Genomic DNA, 20,752 nt, shown 5'->3' with positions numbered 1-20,752 from the left:
CTCAGTAATCAACAAGATGGATTCATGGAAAATAGACAATTTTTTGGCACAGTAAGGCAATCAGAAGGATTCAGCATGAAAAGGAAACTGTAAAAAAGGGGAATAGGTACATATTTGAAATTTGCAAGAAACACAAAGATGAGGGTGTGAGGCCAATTGCAGTGATTTTTCAAGAGCTAGCAGCAGCACCAAGTGTGAACTTTTGTGCTGCAACTTTCTGAAAACTAACTAAGAGTGAGCACTACTGAGGTCAATAAAAAGCATGTAAGAAAATTAATGTATTCAGTAAAAGTCACTTTCAAATGAAATGAAAAAGTCTGTGCAAATCTTAGGTAGCACTTACTGGAGATTTATTTCAATATTTCAAACATGTCTAGACTGAAATTCATATAAATAACCAGACAAGATTTTTCCCCACATGGATGAGTAACATACTTTGGCCAAGGGGCCACATGAAGGTGGTCATGGAAACCCAACATGATGTAACCTAAAAGACGTTGTACGATACTTCAGTGACACTGAATAATGAATGAGAAAGATAAATAACTATGTTAGTTAGAAAGAAGATCCAAAATTACCTGCTACACCCACATTCAAACTTAAGTTGTAATAAGTCCCGAAACTTGCGGATGAAGTTGAAATTTTCACCCTATAACCCGAGTGGTTCTCCTTCCACTCTAACACCACTAGCAGTTTATCTTTGGTCCATCTGTTTCTCATCAATATCCCAACCGCAGGGATACCATCCTGACAATATCCATTTCACAGCTCCGCATCACCGCCATTTCTCCAGCCTTCTGGACATTACATACACACTAGACCAGTATGGATTATTTAGGCTACACTTTTCACAATAGTTCAACCAATGATGACTGGAGCTCAATTCCCACTGCTGCCGGTAAGGAGTTTGTCCGCTATGCCCATGACCATGTGGGTTTTCTCACGATGCTCCAGTTTCTAAACATGTACAATTAGGACTAGTGAATTGTGGACATGCTATGCTGCCCCACAACCCTTGATGACTGGATTTGACACAAATGTCACATTTCACTGCATGTTTTGATGTACATGTGACAAAAAATTCTAATCTTAAAAAAAACAGCAGAATGTCTTAAAGAAAGTTCCCGAAGTAGCGTGATCACTGATGTAAAGCAGAAAATACAACAGACTGTGCATATTGCACAATTTGCCAAAAATGACCATGTGATAATAAACTGATAATTTCTTCAGAAGTGAATACTGGACACCAGAAAGACGAGGCATACAATTCACACATGAAGCTATGAAATCTTAAATATGATTCAAGACTGAAAAACCTTGATTTAATGTCCCTTATGAAAGATGGAGCTTTATTTGTCACATGTACATCAAAACACAGTGAAATGCATAATTTGCATTGATGACCAATATAGTCTGAGGATGTTCTGAGGGCAGTCACATGTGTCACCATTATTCTGCCTCGAGACACGGCTCTTTTTGTATAAGTATCACTTCCTGCTCATAAACTTTCCTTTACCTCACTTTCTGCACAATTTGGATTTCAACTTGCAACAAACATGGCTGAAAGACATCCATCTCCATCCACTCTTTATTTGCCCGTGAAACAGCAAAAGACTCAGAGATAAAGCTTTCTTAATATTGGTAAACACTTAGTAGATGGACTTTGAAGGAAGTATTGTTTATTGTTCATCACTATTAAGCTACCATTGCAGCACGAGCTCAATCCAGACCACAATATAGCTACGGAATGTTGGTGTATTACCTTGCTTAATGTCGATCAGGAGAATAATCGATAATATTAGTATATTCAAGTGCATGACTATTCTGCATTGAATCTAATAACTCTTACCTAACTTCCTGCAGATTCACTATGTTTTCATATTTAAAAACCCTGAAGAAAGCTTCCGGCTTGGGTGATTTTTGAAAAGGTGTTTAACTCCCTACCTAGCTTTGCACATAATGCACTGAGAGGGCTGTAGAGTGAAAAGAAATAGCTCATCTTCAAAGGCATTGCCGCAGATAGGAGATGCGTCTGAATGCCGTACGCTGCAATGTCAGCTTCTGTCTCTAACAATGTCAATTGACTAGCCCTGGAAATGAGGTCTGAATGTGACACGTCGATTGCACCTTCGTAACACTCTAGCAAAACCACATTTAGCATAGCTGCAGCATGAGGCAGTGCCAGAAGTGAAGCAGCAGGAATGGGAACAGCACAAAGCTGAAATGCTAATTGAAAAAGCAAGCACAGACATGAAGAAAGCTCACGTAGAAGCTACACTGAACGTGCTCAACAGGAGGGTGAAGCTGCAGCTTCAGCTGCCTGTGCAGAGGCAGCTGCTGACTTGGACAGTGGTGGTCACGTCGATAGGAAGAGGACTGAATAACCAACCAGTGGGGCAAGTCCTTTATTATGACATGGTTACTCAGAGGATGGAATCAAAGCAGCAGACAGACAGGAACCAGTTTCCTGTCATAGTTCACATCAAATTTTTACCCAGCCCTCCTCCTGAACTTGCATCCGCCGCCTCAGATTCAAGCCCAAAGAAAGATGAACCCTCATTTAAGGTATAGGTGCTCAAAGTCACCCAACTTGGAAACACGAGTGTTCACCACTTAATAAGGGCTGAAAGTGCACCGAGTGCACCAGTGGCTCACCTTTCAACAGAAGCTACCACAGACCAACTGCACAGCCCTCACCGACTGCACCAGGCTGTGGTGATACATTCTAAAGACATGTTCAGAAGTCAGCTGAAGCAGAGCCAGTGGATCTGTTGCAGAGTGAACAGGAGAAGACATCTGCTTAATCCTGCCAGCTCTTATTGACTGGACCATATTCTCAGCAGGGACAAAAACTCAACTCCTGAAGCAGCGCACGGTCGTTCACATCCAATGGTTATAGATGACAAGATCCCTCCACTCAACTCTTCCCCTGAGATTCTCCCGTTGCTTGGCAGAGACACTATCGGTGCACACAAGTGTATGCAGAGGAAGTGCAGTTCATCACAAAGCAGGAACTTCTTCCAATCCAAAGTTACCTCAGTGAACCTGTCCCTTTCTTGACTCTGAGGGGCTGCAGCGAACTGGAAGACTTATTAAGAAGGCACAACTCACTTCACAGATACGACACATATTCGTCATTCTGGGTGAGCATTGTGTCACCGGTATGCTCATCAGATAATACCACGAGCAAGTACAGTGGATCAGCAAGGACGACATTTTCAAAGTGAGAACAGCAAGACTGCTTCAAGACTAGTCTCTGAGACTGTTCTTCTTTTGATAGACTTAACGAAATGATCATTTGAAATTTAGTTTCAGTAGTTGAGTGTTCTGCCTCTAGAAGCACTGTTTGTTTTGTATGCAGTTCATTTTGTACAAACATCACCTCCTGTTTGTAAGTTGAATTTTTTTTAAAGCATCATTTCCTGCAGGGGTTAATTTGAATTTTGACTTGGAGCAAAAATGGTAGAAAGATATCCATCCCCAGCAATTCCTTATTTCCCCTTGAAACAGCAATATCTGAGAGACTTCGGCTTTCTTAATATCAATAAACATTTAGCAGATGTACTTCAAAGAAATATAATGTTTTTCGTCATTCACTATTAAGCTATCATTGCACCACAAGTTGACTCTAGTCCATGGCGTAGCTATAGAATGTTGCACATGTGTACTACCTTATTTAATACTGATTATAAGAATAATCGATAATGTTATATATTCAGGGCATGACTATTCTGTATTGAATCTAATATACATTTTGCTTAACTTGCTGCAATTTCACAAAGTTGTCTCATTAAAAACCCTGAAGAAAGTTTCCTACTTTGGTGATTTTTTGAGAAGACATTTAACTTCCTACCTAGCTTTGCAAACAATGCACTTGAGGGCAGCAGTGTGTTGTTTCCGGTGGCAACACAGCATGCCCACAACTTACGACCGTACGTCTGTGGGAGGAAACGAACACCCACAGGAAACCCACATGATCACGGGAAGAACGTACAAACTCCTTACAGACAGCAGCAGTAATCAATAGCGCTGTAAATCATTACACTAACCACTGCCAAGACACGAGTTTCCTTGATATACCACTGAAGTGGTAGCCTGAATATTGTGCCATATTCCATAAAGACTAAATGAGTAAATATTCCCTGCAGCAAAATCCTATGAAGACTACAGCTTTGTCTGTAGATCTAATTCCCTAGCTCCAATCTCTAGATACCTAGCTGATCCTCTACACAGCATCATTCTGAAAATAAACTTAATTCACAAATATGGGTGCCCATACAGAAATGAGCTTAAGACCCAACATGTTCACCTCCAGGCAGAGACCACCTGTTTCCACTTTGCTCATCTCCATCCACATCAGCTAAACAGCTGCTGAAACAAGATTCATGCCTTTGCTAACCGAGCTGGACTAATCCAATATTATTATTCCTCCCCTCTACAAACCCGGGATCATTCCAAACTAGAGTCTGTATGCTAACTTGCAGTAAGTCCCGCTCACCCAGAAATACTGCTTTCTTTATTTATTGGGTAACATCCAACCCAACAAACCACAGGAAGGTGATGTGAACAAGTTTTGTGAAAACAGATTAAGAAAACACAAAAGTAGTTGATAGCTGGAACATGTCAGGGAAGGCGGTGAAATCAGAATCAATTATTACATTTATGAGGCTTTGAGACAGACACTTAAATTGGCAAGACATAGACGGACACAGTGCTAATGAAGGCAAAAGTGATTAGAGTTGATGGGGAAAGGCTTGACATGGATGTGGTAGGCTGGAGAGTCATAGAGCTCATACAACATATCTCAATACCCTTGATTTACAGACTCTCCCACTCTTTCCTAAACTCCTCCAGCCTGTAAGCTCTGTCTTTCTTCCTTCAGTTCAGTCCCCTCACACATCTCCAATTTAAACTGTAGACCACAGACAATAATCAACTGTCCAAACCCCAAAGCAATAGAATTACACCCATAAACACCACGATTACACTTCTTTATGTAGCTCGGTGACTTTGTTTAATGACCTGTCTCTGCAGTGCCTTCAAATGGTTTGTTATGCTGAAATTACTATATCACCGCCTGCTAGCATCGGAAAGGACATCTTCTATTCAACCACTGACTGTAGAATAATAGTAACGAGGATGAATAGAACAAGCATATTTTAAGAGCTCACTGGAACAAGATAGAAAGGAAATCTGTTTCCCAGAAAGCAGTTTAGGGTTTTTTTTTTCATTCCCTGGAGGACTGAAGAAAATCAACCAATCAAAATTTAGGAGCACTGCCAAGCTCTTGATTACAACTTCCATTTACCAATAATTAATTCAATGTAAAACTTGTGTTCTTTGGATTCTTACCTGTGCTGAGAAACCCAGGATGATCTGTGATGTTGGCACTGTTCAATAGTTTCACTGCTTTTCGATAATTCCCCCTTAAATATTCAAAATTGCTCTTCAGAAACAGCGATGGAGCCGACTGCAAGAGAATAAATAAAATAGATAGGTACGTACATCCACAGGCATTGTACATGTACAAATGATAAATCAAAGCCCCATTATGATAATCCACCAAAATCTACAATGATAATCCTACTGTATACACTAACTTCAAGTTTGGAAAAAAATCTATTGAATGATGCCAATTGCCAGGCACACAAAGATTACATTTCTCACAAACCTGTTCACTTATATATAAATACATCATGATTCTACTGAGCACAGTCCCGTAAAATTCAAAAAGTTCTCTAAAGATTGAAATAGAAAATCTCAGTCGTCACACCCAGTATAGCACCTTTTCACATGAGCATGGAACATGTTAAAGAAGAGCAGTGGGATCTTTGCTATCTTAAAAAATATTCAGAAGATCAAAGTTGAGTTTATTGTCAAATGCACAAGTACACGTAAGCACAGATACAATGAAAAGTTTACTTGTAGTAACATCACAAGTACATAGTATTAGGGGCACCATATTCACAAGAAAAAACAAATTATGCAGAAAAGAACACAATTAGAACAATAAAAAGTCACTTGAACCTGTAAATACTGTACACAAAATCTGGGATATGGAAATATGCTGGATGGCTGTTCTTCAACATGTGAGGACAAGTCGGACCATAGGATCTTTCTGTGCCTCAAATTCCAAAGATGAGACGAACAGCCTCTGCCTGTGTTTACTTGCGTTACGGTTAGTAAACAACCCAGAAAACGAGTCACCAGATACAAAGAAACTGAATATTCTGGAGGAGAGCCCAAGAAAGAGTTTGATGTGTTATCAACAACACAGGTATAGTTGAATTAAAAGCTGCATGCTCAATGCTCTGTATATTCATATTTCACAGGAGCACAGCAGCAAGTTGAACTTCACAATGAAACTGTTTGTATTGGCAGGTAGATCAGTAACCACAAGACAGATTTACAGAACAAGAAGAGCAATGGGGAATTTTAAAGGCACTGATTGTTATGACCCAGTTAAACTATCAGAAAGGGAAAAACAAATTCCAGAACAGCCATTTAAAAAGGAAAATTGATACTTTTATACAGCTGCAGGATGAGAGTAGGAAACGAGGATTGATTTGATAGTCCTTTCAAAGAGCTGGCACAGGCACATGGGTCAAATTCCTCCCTGTGGTGCGACATTTAAGGTTTTCAGATTGCCATAAAGCTCCATCCACCCATACCCAGATTTATATCAGGCAGTGAAGGAAGGAAAATGCACACAGATTGAAAGATTCCCAAGATTTATAACAGATTTGCAGAGCAGAAACAGTTATGCCTGATTTACTTACATTTCCAGCTGTATTCATAACAGATTTGATTTCTCGTTTACAAGCCTTCAAAGATTTCATCTGGACGTAAGCTCTTACTTTACACTGCAAAAAGAAAATGAAATGGAGATGGCCTTTGTAAACCATAAGCATTGTAAATGGCATACATTTGGTCTGTTGCAGAGCATCCTGGGGTGCTTACACAAAGATGGCATTGGGTCAACCTCTCACTCTCTATCAAACAAAGATGATGCTTTCAATTGGGAAAAGATAGAAAATTACAAGCATGACAAGATAAATATACCATACCTGGTTAAGCATACACATCACATTTGCACCATCGTGAGCACAATAAATGCAAGAGAAGCTCCATTTTCTCACACCTACTTTGAACCAAGATGGGCCAATGTCCAATTCTTACCCAATGATGAATAAAAGACTAATCTTATGGTGTGAATACACCAACTTGTTCTGGTACAATCACACAGATGCTATGGCTAAGAAAGCAAACCAATGCCCCTACTTCCTTAAGGCTAAGATAGTTCATCATGTCCCATGTCCATAATGACACACAGCAATTTTTTTTTTACATATGCACAAATGAAAGCATCGTATCTGGTTGGTATGGCAACCAGTCTGCCCATGACCTCAAGAAATTGAGAGTTGTGAATGCAGTGAAGTCCAACACACAAACCAGCATTCCCTCTAATAACGTCATCATTCTGTCTGCAGCTCCCGCTGCCTTGGAAAGGAGTCAACACCTGACCTCTCACACCAGTCATTCCCTCTTCTGCCTCCATTGGGAAGATACAGAAGCTTGAGAGCATTATACCAGGCTGAAAGAGAGCTTCTGTCTCACCAATATCACACCCTTGATTGGACCTTTTATATGCTGAAGGTGAACTCCTGATCTCACAATCTACCTCATCGCAGCCCTTGCACTTTATCTGTCTGCCTGATCTGCACTTTCTCTGTAGCTGTATTATTAAATTTTGCCTTGTTATTGCTTTTTCCTTTGTACAACTTCATTGTACTTATATTTTCAAATGATCTGTCTAGGATGGCAAACAAAAGCTTTTCACTATATCTTAGTACATGACAACAACAAATCAATTACCACTTTACAGCAAAGGCCATTCAGTCCATCATTCCCTTTACAACTACATCCCCATGGCTCTGCCTTCATTTCCTTTAACTTTTGAGGCTTATTATTGAAACTACTTTCACCAGCATTTCAAACACAGCTTTCAAGAAAATTAAGTCAGGTTTGGTTCTTATATTCTTCATTTTAAATCAGTGTCCTTCAACACAGTCCCTCCTGCCACTGAAAACAGTGTCATAACCCTATATCGTAACCCTTCAATTTTGTTCACTTTATACATCCTGACTAATCCCCCACCACACACCACTTATATTTGAACAAAAGGAAGACCCGCTGAAGATAAATTATTCACATACCTGATGAATTTTAGACTTGGCAGCTTCCACCATAACTCCGGCATCAACCTTCTGACTGGCGGCATCTTTGCAAGCCTTTGTTCAAATCATACAAATCAGAATCAGCTTTAATATCACCCACATATACGGTGAAACTTAACTTAGCAGCAGCAGTACAATGCAATACAGAAAAATAATAGTGTGTGTGCATGTGCGTTATAATAGTTAAATCAAAAATGGTGCAAAAACAGGGGGGGAAAGTATGGCAGAGGTGAAGATGCTGTCCCTGAATTGCTGAGTCTGTGCCTTCAGGCTTCTGTACCTCCTTCCTGACAGTAACAATGAGAAGAGGGTATGTCCAGGGTCTTGGGGGTCCTTAATAATGAATGCCACCCCTGAGGCACTGCTCCTTGAAGATATCTTGCCTACTGCAGAGGCTAGTACCCATGAGGAGGTTGACTAGTTTTACAATTTTCTATAGTTTCTTACGATCCCATGCGGTAACTCCCCCAACCCTACCATACCAGACAGTGATGTAGCCTGCCAGAATGCTCTCCACATTACATCTGTAGAAGTTTGTGTTTTAGGTAACAATCTCCAAATGAAATATATAGAACAGTGAGAAGTGACTAGCAAACTTTGTATTGACGCATACCACAATGAGCACACTTTGCAGGTAAGATTTAATTGAAAAAATTATTTAAAATGTTTGAAATACTTAGCAAGTCTGTGGAGAGAGGAGTTAACATTTCAGGCCGATGACCCGGTATGAGACAGGGCTGAGTACTTTTAGCATCCTGTTTTTATTTCATATTTCTTTTCATCTTGGCTGCTTTTTGACTATCTAATGTCTAATTTATTTCCTGTAACACAGCAATAAATGTCAGAACACATTTCTCCGATTCTGCTGTTCCTTAGATTTGGTCTACATTTAATTTAATTTCTGTGGACGTGAATGGGACACCCAGATGGCATGTTGCCTCCCAGGTTCCTAGGTAAGGGACACAGCATTTTAGAGAGGGAGGGACAGCAGCCAGATGTCTTGCTGCATATTGGTACCAATGACATAGGAAGAAAAAGCAATGAAGACCTGAAGAGAGAATTTAGAAAGCCAGGCAGAAAGCTGAGAAGCAGCTGAGGGATGTGATGCTGAGGCTTTATAAGGCACTGGTGAGGCCTCACCTTGAGTATTGTTAACAGTTCTGGCCTCACCTTAGAAAAGATGTGCTAGCATTGGAGAGGGTTTAGAGGAGGTTCACATGGATGATTCTGGGAATGAAAGGGTTATCATATGAGGAACATTTGATGGCTCTGGGTCTGTACTCACAAGAATTTAGAAGGATGGGGTGGGGGAAGATCTCCCTTTCGAATATTTAAAGGCCTAGACAGAGTAGAAGTGAAATGGATGTCTAATGAATGTTTCCCATGGTGGGGGAAGTCTAGGGCAAGAGGGCACAGCCTCAGGATAGAGGGGCATCCATTTAAAATAGAGATGGGGAGAAATTTCTTTAGCCAGAGGATGATGAATTTGTGGAATTTGTTACCACATGCAGCTGTGGAGGCCAGGCCATTGGGTGTATCTAAGGCAAAGATTGATAGGTTCTTGATTGGACATAGCATGAAAGGTTACGGTGGGGGGGAGGGGGGGGGAAGAAGGCCAGAGAATGGGGCTGATGAGGGGAGAAAAAGGGTCAGCCATAATTGAATGGCAGTGCAGACTTGATGGCCCAAATGGCGTGATTCTGTTTCCATGTCTTATGATCTAACGACCTTTAAAAAGATTTGCGAAACAAATTTGCAAATATACACAGTATCTTGTCCAAATCTATCATTGAGCAATGGTTTATTATGAAGACGATTTGGATCGGTTCATGTATAAGAAAGGTTCCCAACCTTTCAATACCAATAAGCAAAGGGTTCATGGACCCCAGGTTGGGAACCCTGGTTTGGAGGGATATGGACCAATGCAGGTAAAAGGAACTAACTCAAGGCAACTTGATCAACATGGATGAGTTGGTCCAAAGGGCCTGTTTCCAAGCTGTGGTGGTTGGCATTCATCTGTCTCAAAGGACAATGGGTGATGAACATCATCATAAGCTTGGGCGGAAGGTATGAAAATCCTGAGATGCCCAGGTATCAAGATCCCCCTCTCGGCCTCACCAGTGTAGTCCAAAGGAAAGCTTATGAAGCAGTCTGTTTGGCACAGCTTGGCTGCAGGAGCTGCCAGAAAGATGTTCCAGCCTCCTTAATGGCTGTACTCTGGATTTGCTGTCTGAGTTTACTCCATAGCTTTGGTCTCCCCTGAGGATGTCCACCAGGCGACGGGCCTATTTACCCACACCTGGGGGTCTGGCTCACTAACATTAGGATGTGTCCACATTACATAAGCCGGGAAGATGTGGAATCGATATGGGTAGAGCTGCGTAACACTAAGGGGCAGAAGACGCTGGTGGGAGTTGTGTACAGGCCACCTAACAGTAGTAGTGAGGTCGGAGATGGTATTAAACAGGAAATTAGAAATGTGTGCAATAAAGGAACAGCAGTTATAATGGGTGACTTCAATCTACATGTAGATTGGGTGAACCAAATTGGTGAAGGTGCTGAGGAAGAGGATTTCTTGGAATGTATGCGGGATGGTTTTTTGAACCAACATGTCGAGGAACCAACTAGAGAGCAGGCTATTCTGGACTGGGTTTTGAGCAATGAGGAAGGGTTAATTAGCAATCTTGTCGTGAGAAGCCCCTTGGGTAAGAGTGACCATAATATGGTGGAATTCTTCATTAAGATGGAGAGTGACATAGTTAATTCAGAAACAAAGGTTCTGAACTTAAAGAGGGGTAACTTTGAAGGTATGAGACGTGAATTAGCTAAGATAGACTGGCAAATGCCACTTAAAGGATTGACGGTGGATATGCAATGGCAAGCATTTAAAGGTTGCATGGATGAACTACAACAATTGTTCATCCCAGTTTGGCAAAAGAATAAATCAAGGAAGGTAGTGCACCTGTGGCTGACAAGAGAAATTAGGGATAGTATCAATTCCAAAGAAGAAGCATACAAATTAGCCACAGAAAGTGGCTCACCTGAGGACTGGGAGAAATTCAGAGATCAGCAGAGGAGGGCAAAGGGCTTAATTAGGAAGGGGAAAAAAGATTATGAGAGAAAACTGGCAGGGAACATAAAAACTGACTGTAAAAGCTTTTATAGATATGTAAAAAGGAAAAGACTGGTAAAGACAAATGTAGGTCCCCTGCAGACAGAAACAGATGAATTGATTATGGGGAGCAAGGACATGGCAGACCAATTGAATAATTACTTTGGTTCTGTCTTCACTAAGGAGGACAGAAATAGTAGGGGACAGAGGGTCCAGTGAGATGGAGGAACTGAGCGAAATACATGTTAGTAGGGAAGTGGTGTTAGGTAAATTGAAGGGATTAAAGGCAGATAAATCCCCAGGGCCAGATGGTCTGCATCCCAGAGTGCTTAAGGAAGTAGCCCAAGAAATAGTGGATGCATTAGTGATAATTTTTCAAAACTCGTTAGATTCTGGACTAGTTCCTGAGGATTGGAGGGTGGCTAATGTAACCCCACTTTTTAAAAAAGGAGGGAAAGAGAAACCGGGGAATTATAGACCAGTTAGCCTAATGTCGGTGGTGGGGAAACTGCTGGAGTCAGTTATCAAAAATGTGATAACAGCACATTTGGAAAGCGGTGAAATCATCGGACAAAGTCAGCATGGATTTGTGAAAGGAAAATCATGTCTGACGAATCTCATAGAATTTTTTGAGGATATAACTAGTAGAGTGGATAGGGGAGAACCAGTGGATGTGGTATATTTGGATTTTCAAAAGGCTTTTGACAAGGTCCCACACAGGAGATTAGTGTGCAAACTTAAAGCACACGGTATTGGGGTTAAGGTATTGATGTGGATGGAGAATTGGTTAGCAGACAGGAAGCAAAGAGTGGGAATAAACGGGACCTTTTCAGAATGGCAGGCGGTGACTAGTGGGGTACCGCAAGGCTCAGTGCTGGGACCCCAGTTGTTTACAATATATATTAATGACTTGGATGAGGGAATTAAATGCAGCATCTCCAAGTTTGCGGATGACACGAAGCTGGGCGGCAGTGTTAGCTGTGAGGAGGATGCAGAGTGACTTGGATAGGTTGGGTGAGTGGGCAAATTCATGGCAGATGCAATTTAATGTGGATAAATGTGAAGTTATCCACTTTGGTGGCAAAAATAGGAAAACAGATTATTATCTGAAAACAACAGGAATTCTGCAGATGCTGGAAATTCAAGCAACATACATCAAAGTTGCTGGTGAACGCAGCAGGCCAAGCAGCATCTATAGGAAGAGGTGCAGTCGACGTTTCAGGCCGAGACCCTTCGTCAGGAATGGTGGCCAATTAGGAAAAGGGGAGGTGCAACGAGACCTGGGTGTCATTATACACCAGTCATTGAAAGTGGGCATGCAGGTACAGCAGGCGGTGAAAAAGGCGAATGGTATGCTGGCATTTATAGCAAGAGGATTCGAGTACAGGAGCAGGGAGGTACTAATGCAGTTGTACAAGGCCTTGGTGAGACCACACCTGGAGTATTGTGTGCAGTTTTGGTCCCCTAATCTGAGGAAAGACATCCTTGCCATAGGGGAGTACAAAGAAGGTTCACCAGATTGATTCCTGGGATGGCAGGACTTTCATATGAAGAAACACTGGATGAACTGGGCTTGTACTCGTTGGAGTTTAGAAGATTGAGGGGGGGATCTGATTGAAACGTATAAAATCCTAAAGGGATTGGACAGGCTAGATGCAGGAAGATTGTTCCCGATGTTGGGGAAGTCCAGAACAAGGGGCCACAGTTTGAGGATAAAGGGGAAGCCTTTTAGGACCGAGATTAGGAAAAACTTCTTCACACAGAGAGTGGTGAATCTGTGGAATTCTCTGCCACAGGAAACAGTTGAGGCCAGTTCATTGGTTATATTTAAGAGGGAGTTAGATATGGCCCTTGTGGCTACGGGGATCAGGGGGTATGGAGGGAAGTCTGGGGCGGGGTTCTGAGTTGGATGATCAGCCATGATCATAATAAATGGTGGTGCAGGCTCGAAGGGCCGAATGGCCTACTCCTGCACCTATTTTCTATGTTTCTATGTTTCTATAACGGTGGGCCTGTGTGCTACATGTTCCAGAGCCAGACCTCCTCCTGACCTCTCTATTTTGGTCTGAGTCCAAAAGGAGTTCAGTTTACACGTGTTACCAGCGAGGAGGTACTACACGAGGCTTGCTGATGGAAAGACTCACATATTCAGCTCTCCCTTTCGCAAGACTGCTAGCCAGTGGTGGAAGCTGAAAGGGAGAGCGACAAGCACTACCCACTACACTACCACACTAGACATATGACAACAACCATTTTGAGCTGCATTGCTCTACGAAATCTCCTGCTAATGAAATCTTACTGATATTCTGATTGCCTACTTCAGGTCTTTTTCCCTTAAAGTTATTTTCATGCCTTAACATGCTGCAACACAGAACTACAAAAACCTTCTGCATGTGGCTTGTCATCACAACTACAGCCATCATCAGAGTGAAACCTTGGAATTATATAGAGATGCACATGTCCAAGGTCTTCACTGGGCAGAGTTGAGAACTGATAACATAAGACCATAAGACATTGGAGCAGAATTAGGCCATTTGGCCCATTGAGTCTGCTCTGCCATTCAATCATGGCTGATCCTTTTTCTCCTCCTCCTCAACCTCATTTCCCGGCCTTCTCCCCGTAACCTTTGATGCCATGCCCAATCACGAACCTATCAATCTCTGCCTTAAATACACCCAATAACCTGGCCTCCCAGCTGCACGTAGCAACAAATTCCACAGATTCACCACCTTCTGGCTAAAGAAATTGCTTTGCATCTCTGTTTTGAATGGACGCCCCTCTATTTTAGACTCTCCCACCATGGGAAACATCCTTTCCACATCTACTCTGTCTAGGCCTTTCAACATTCCAAAGGTTTCAATGAGATCTCCCCCGCCCTACCCTTCTACATTCCAGCAAGTACAGACCCAGAGCCATCAAACATTCCTCGTATGATAACCCTTTCATTCCTGGAATCATCCTTGTGAACCTCTTCTGGACCCTCTCCAATGCCAGCACATCTTTTCTAAGATGAGGAGCCCAAAGCTGTACACAATACTGAAGGTGAGGCCTCACCAGTGCCTTTTAAAACCTCAACTTGTCTGTCTCAGTCCTTCTGCATCCTAAAAACTTACCTTCCCCTCCACCAATCTTCGTATCATCTGCAAACTCGGCAACAAAGCCATCCATTTCATCATCTAAATCATTTATATACAGCATAAAAAGAAGCGGATCCAAAACCGACCCCTGCGGAACACCACTAGTCACTGGCAGCCAACCAGACAAGGATCCTTTCATTCCCACTCGCTGTCTTCTTCCAATCAACTAATGCTCTAACTATGTTAGTAACTTTTCCATATTATGGGCTCTTAACTTGGTAAGCAGCCTCATGTGTGGCACCTTGTCAAAGGCCTTCTGAGAGTTCAAAATACAACATCCGCTGTATCTCCCCTTTATCTATCCTACTTGTAATCTCCTCAAAGAATTCCAACAGGTTCATCAGGCAGGATTTTCCCTGAAGGAAACTATGCTGATTTTGTCGTATCTTGTCCTGTGTCACTAAGTACTCCATCACCCCGTCCTTAACAATTGACTGTAACGTCTTCCCAACCCAAGGTCAGGCTAACTGGTCTACAATTTCCTTTCTGCTGCCTTCCTCCTTTCTTAAAGAGTGGAGTGACATTTGCAATTTTCCAGTCCTCTGGCACCATGCCAGAGTCCAATGATTTTTGAAAGATCATTTCTAATGCCTCCATAATCTCTAATGCTACCTCTTTCAGAGCCCTAGGGTGCAGTTCATCTGGTCCGGGAGACTTGTGTATTTTTAGGTCTTTCGGCTTTTTGAGCACCTTCTCTCTTGTAATAGTGACATATTTACAATAAACAAGATACTATAAGTGATATCACAGAAAACATCCTACCTGATGCAACACAGCTCAGTACAGCAACTGCTCTGCCCAAGCCCACAGGGAATTGCAGAGAGTTGGGGTCAAGCAGCTGACTCCATCACAAAAGCCAGCCTCCCTTCCATGGGGCCACCTGCACTTCCTACTGCCTCAACTAATGAAAAATCCCTCCCGTCTCGGACATTCTAATTTCTCCCCCCCCCCCCACAAGCCAACATAATAAAAGAAAACAGCCAACGTAATAAAAGATCCCTCCCATCTCGGACACTAATTTCTCCCCCCTTCCACAAGCCAACGTAATAAAAGATCCCTCCCATCTCGGACACTCTAATTTTTCCCCTTCCACAAGCCAACGTAATAAAAGATCCCTCCCATCTCGGACACTCTAATTTCTCCCCCCTTCCACAAGCCAGAAGATGAAGAAGCTTGAAAACACAGACCACCAGGCTCAAGAACAATTTCTATTTTGCTGTGATAGGACTCTAGAATGGACCTAGTGCATGTTAAAAATGAACATTGACCTCACATTCTACCTCATCATGGTCCTTGTTCTTCACTGTCTATCTGCACTGCAGCAGTAACACACTAGATTCTGCGTTCTGTTATTGCATTCCCCTTTCCCTTAAACTATTTATGTTTTCAAATATCTGTATGGAGAGCATGCAAAACTGTTTTTTTCCGCTGCTTCTGGTATATGTGACAATAATAAACCAATTCCAATGTCAAAAATCACACAGGATCACAAAGAAAATCAATAGCGTAGATAATCAAAGATGCAGGCTTTAAGCAGCAAATTAAGAGTCTGAACAAGCAAAAGCATGGCTACTAATGAGAGTGAAGATATCCAGGGATGCACAAGAAATAGGATTTCCATACTGTACACCATATGCCTCCTCAAAATGAAAGGTTTGCAAAGTAATTCCTTGCATCCGCTTCCTGATATGGAGTTTCACAGCTCATGCAGGCTCAGGTCTCCAGGAAAAGATTCACCTCTTACGTTTGCCCTCTAATAACCGATGGTGTCAATTGGACTGAGTGTTCTGAGGATCAGTGATAATACTTCATTGGTATTAATGGGGAGTAGTCAAAAAATGCTGCTTTAAAAAAACGTAATTAATGAAAAAGATTTCTTTAATGATCAACAGATGATGTACAGTGGGGATAATCCAGGGTGGGGAGACAGGGAGACAGAAAGCGAGAGAGTGAGAACTTTCTTATAAAAGGCAATGGCTCAACACCTTCTTCTTAAGAATTGAAGGGTGGTCAATAAAAGCTGACCATCTCATTCATGCTCACACATCACATGGATGAGTATTAAAAAAGACTGGAGACTCAAATTGCTTAAAAACCCAAACTGATAACCCTGAATCAGCAAAATAGATTCAGAGATTAGGAATCACTTTAACCATAAAGAAATTACACCTACACCAAGATGTAAATAGACAAACCCCAAAGTGATAGTGGGATTAACGTGGAATGCACACTGTCTCTCCACACAGCACGGATCTCTTTACCCTGATGAAACAGAATTATTTCATGGCCTTGTTGGCATCACTTTCACACTGCAACATTAGGCCATTGAATGAACACTCAAGCCCTGCCAAGTGAATCAGTTTTGTATTGCGAACCAGCTTCATCAAATGACTCAACTTCATTTAACATCAGATTCAAACAGGGATATCTCCTCATTGAAGTTAAACACCAATGCAGATTGTGCACTCAACAGGAATCAGCCTGACAAACAAGGCATTGATCATTTAGATGAAAGGTGGAGAAATTTCTTCACCTGAGCCCCATGGCTGTTCAGAAGTCCCTATATCAGAGGCGGTAGCAACGTAATCATTCAAGGTGAGTACAGTGGTTTCCTAAAGGATTGTCTTTTGGTAGGTACTCAAGTGGCTGTAGGGTCCGATCTGATAACCACATTCTGGTGCAGTGTGGGCAAGAGGAAGTGGTGGCTGTGGTCACTAGTCAAGTCCGTCAGGGGACTTTGGACACGCAGCAACTCAGAATACTCAAGGGTGTAATCAGTCATTTTTCCAGGCACTCAGCTGAGGAACTGCATGATGTAAAAAACTATCCATCATCATAGTTGGAGCATTCACAATTGACTTTCTGACTCCTGCTCACATTTTTTATACTTCGCGTCAGCAATTATACTTCACCCTCTCCAGTTTGTTAAATTTCACTGTTCACCTCTCTTCAGGAAGTCTCTGTTCAATTCCAGACAGCTCAGTTATACTGACCTCACCAGACTTGCCATTCTTGTTGTTTCCTTGTGAGATCATCTTTTCCAGAACTGCAAGCAGCAACAAAGCTTTCTCAGGCTGGTATGTTAATAGATAAAGGTCAACCAGCAAGAAACACAGGGCCTGGGCAAATTTCTCTTCTGCTTAAAAGTTGGAGATAGAAACAACATAAAAATTAAATCAGATTTTAGTGAGCAGACCATTAAGCATCTCAACTCCAAAGACAGAATTCTGACAAAGTGCTACTGGCCCAGAACATGCTGCTATAAGTGTTGCTAATTCAAACATAGTCTTATCAGCTCACTGGTCAAGTTTTTAAAACTGGTTTGAATCTGCATTAATTAGCCAGGTATGGGGTGATTTACACTAGCAATTTACTAGAACACAGAGTGAAAGGAGGCACACCTACCAAAGGGCTCGATGAACTGGTAAAGTTTCTCCCCAATGGATATAGCTTCAGTATACTGCCTCAGGTGGTAAAGAATAATTGCTTGGTTGTAATAGAGCATACTGTTCTCAACATCGTCCAATCCATCCATTTCTTCCACTGTGGAATGGACCTAAAACAATTGAACAGTTTGCAGTAATCAAGTGCACATTTATTCTCCCAAGCACAACTTTCTCGCAAGAAGTAGGATATCGATATACTGAAAATTCTCTTCTACCTTCCTACCTTCACCCACTACTATACCCTCAGCCTGTCTTCCTTCAACTGGTGACTTGTTCCACTTCGGCCTCAATTCAGTCCCAACGTTACAGCCTGCCCGCTTCTACCATTATTGCAACAAAGTTCACAATAGAGAATAGTAGGCTCGACTCTTGAAGGAAACGAGCATTAAATCAATGGTGGGCCTCACCAAAATTAACATTAACAAAATATCAATAATAGACAATAGGTGCAGGAGTAGGCCATTCGGCCCTTCGAGCCAGCACCGCCATTCACTGTGATCATCCACAATCAGTATCCAGTTCCTGCCTTATCCCCATAACCTTTGATTCTGCTATCTTTAAGAGCTCTATCCATCTCTTTCTTGAAAGCATCCAGAGACTTGGCCTCCACAGCCTTCTGGGGCAGAGCATTCCATATATCCACCACTCTCTGGGTGAAAAAGTTTTTCCTCAACTCCGTTCTAAATGGCCTACCCCTAATTCTTAAACTGTGGCCTCTGGTTCTGGACTCACCCATCAGCGGGAACATGCTTCCTGCCTCCAGCGTGTCCAATTCCTTAATAATCTTATATGTTTCAATAAGATCCCCCCTCAGCCCTCTAAATGAAGCCAATAACAGCATTGCACAAAGAATGCCTAGGACCAGAGTACAAGGGATACAGCACACAAGAAAGAAAGCTGGCCTTGGACGAAGTGAGGTGTAGAACTAATTGAATGACATCTTAAGCACCAAGAGTTAAGCTACGAGAACAGATTTCATAAACTGTGTCTGATATCCTTCTACAATGAAAAAGCTTTTCCAGATATTGAGGAGAACTGATAGTGTAGACAGTCTGATTGGGGAGCCCTGGACTGGAGGAGTCAGGCCTTTTCAGACGTATTTCTATACCAACTATGGAAATGGCATGGAACTATTCTACAAGCAACAATTACACACTAGGGCAAGTTCAAGACTGAGATTATTTATTAACTATTAGAACAAGGATTTTAAAAAATGTAGTTAGATCATGCACCAGATACATTTGCAATGACTGATGAAACAGGAAGCAGAATAAACTCCTATTTCCGGAGAAACGACTATAGGAACTGACTTAGGATGCACTTTATTGATATTTCAAAATATGGGAAAGTCAGACAATGTTTGTAGTTCTGGGTACTTACCTGATTTTTCAGCAAGTTGAGAGTCTGCCTCAAGGTGTCCGTCAAGGTCTGCCCATTTTTATAGAATTCCACCACTGCTTTATTCAGGGATATTTTGTAATCGTCCTTGTTTAGTTCTTGCAGATGACACAGGTACTGGAGGCAAGTGTCGAACTGCCCCGACTGAAATGAAGAAATACATAATGGCACACATAAACACAACCACCATTTGCAGCAAATTATCTTACATCGATGTTCCACAGCGCAGAGGATCAATAAACAGTCAGTGGTGGGAGCAGCAAGCAGAGCTTAGAGAGAGCAAAATGTCCACAGAAAATGGAAGAAGAAAAAGAAGAAAGCCCTTAACTCCCAGAGGAGCCATCGGGACGCCGTCATGAAGCGTTTTTTCAGCAGGCTTTCTTATTTCTACGAGGCTGAGTTGCTAGCTTGATGCTCAACCCAGCATGGATGGAAAGCGTGCAAGGGAGCCGGCTGGATTCGAACTCGGGAGCCTTTGCTCCGAAGTCCAGCGCCGATGCCACTACGCCACCAGCCAGCACAGAAAATGGCCCATGATACAAAATTCATTCCTGGAACAAATAGTCTCATAGTTATGGTACAACACAGGACCTCTGCCCACCAAGTACATACTAACCATTAAACACCCATTTTCCTCTCTGATCTTACACTAATCCACAAACCCACCAATTCCCCCAATATTCTATCACTTGTCTACACACCTACAGCACCTTAACCCAATTACATGACCAACCTGCACACTCTTTGGGATGCAGGAGCAAAGTGGAGCACCCAGAAGAAACTCACATTGTCAGAGGGGAACATGCAAACTCCACACAGACAGTACTGGAGATCAGGACTGAATCTGTGTCACTGGACCCTCTCTACTAGCCATGTCATCATGCTACCCTCTTACAGCGCTATGTCAAACTTCAAAAGCTACACTTTTCATTAGCTTTAGGTAAACTAACTACTTATCCATGACACTGTCTATACGAAATGGAGAAATCGTACAGGGGTTCTGCACGTCACCATAACAAGCACTTGTAAAATGTACAACAGCCTCAGGACTCGCACCACAAGATGCAAGAACAGTTACTGCCCCACAAACATCAGGCTCTTGAATGGAAGGGAATAACTACACTCATTTGCCCATCCATTCAGATGTTCCCACAACCAATAATCTCACTGTAAGGATTCCTTATCTCATGTTCTCATTACTTATTGTTATTTATTTTATATTTGCATAGCTTGTCTTCGGCACTCTGATTGATCTTTCATTGATCCTGTTGTAGTTACTATTCTGTAGATTTGCTGAGTATGCCCGCAGGAAAATGAATCTCAGGGTTTGTATATGGTGACATATATGCACTTTGATAATAAAATTTACTTTGAACGGCAAATTGGTCAAGGGGTGGAGGTTGGACTAAGAGTGGTCCACCA

General features: G+C 42.0%; 1 protein-coding gene across 5 annotated transcripts in view; it reads right to left on the bottom strand.

The window, feature by feature from the left end:
- cnot10 (CCR4-NOT transcription complex, subunit 10) overlaps positions 1-20,752 on the bottom strand; it is a 48,170-nt gene that overhangs the window by 25,229 nt on the left and 2,189 nt on the right. For 3 of the 5 annotated variants that reach the window (XM_063056721.1, XM_063056707.1, XM_063056730.1), the window contains exons 3-8: positions 19,313-19,474; positions 17,892-18,042; positions 17,480-17,625; positions 8,217-8,291; positions 6,780-6,863; positions 5,353-5,470 (exon numbers count right to left, since the gene is read on the bottom strand). In XM_063056721.1, the coding sequence (XP_062912791.1) occupies positions 5,353-5,470; positions 6,780-6,863; positions 8,217-8,291; positions 17,480-17,625; positions 17,892-18,042; positions 19,313-19,474 (736 nt within the window). The remainder of the gene's footprint in view (positions 1-5,352; positions 5,471-6,779; positions 6,864-8,216; positions 8,292-17,479; positions 17,626-17,891; positions 18,043-19,312; positions 19,475-20,752) is intronic. The other 2 variants (XM_063056712.1, XM_063056741.1) reach the window with 1 other exon arrangement.

This window comes from Mobula hypostoma, chromosome 1 (assembly GCF_963921235.1).
Source record: "Mobula hypostoma chromosome 1, sMobHyp1.1, whole genome shotgun sequence".
NCBI classification, from domain to species: domain Eukaryota; kingdom Metazoa; phylum Chordata; class Chondrichthyes; order Myliobatiformes; family Myliobatidae; genus Mobula; species Mobula hypostoma.
Note: the sequence above shows the minus strand (reverse complement) of the source record. Positions and strands in the feature narration are given on the sequence as shown.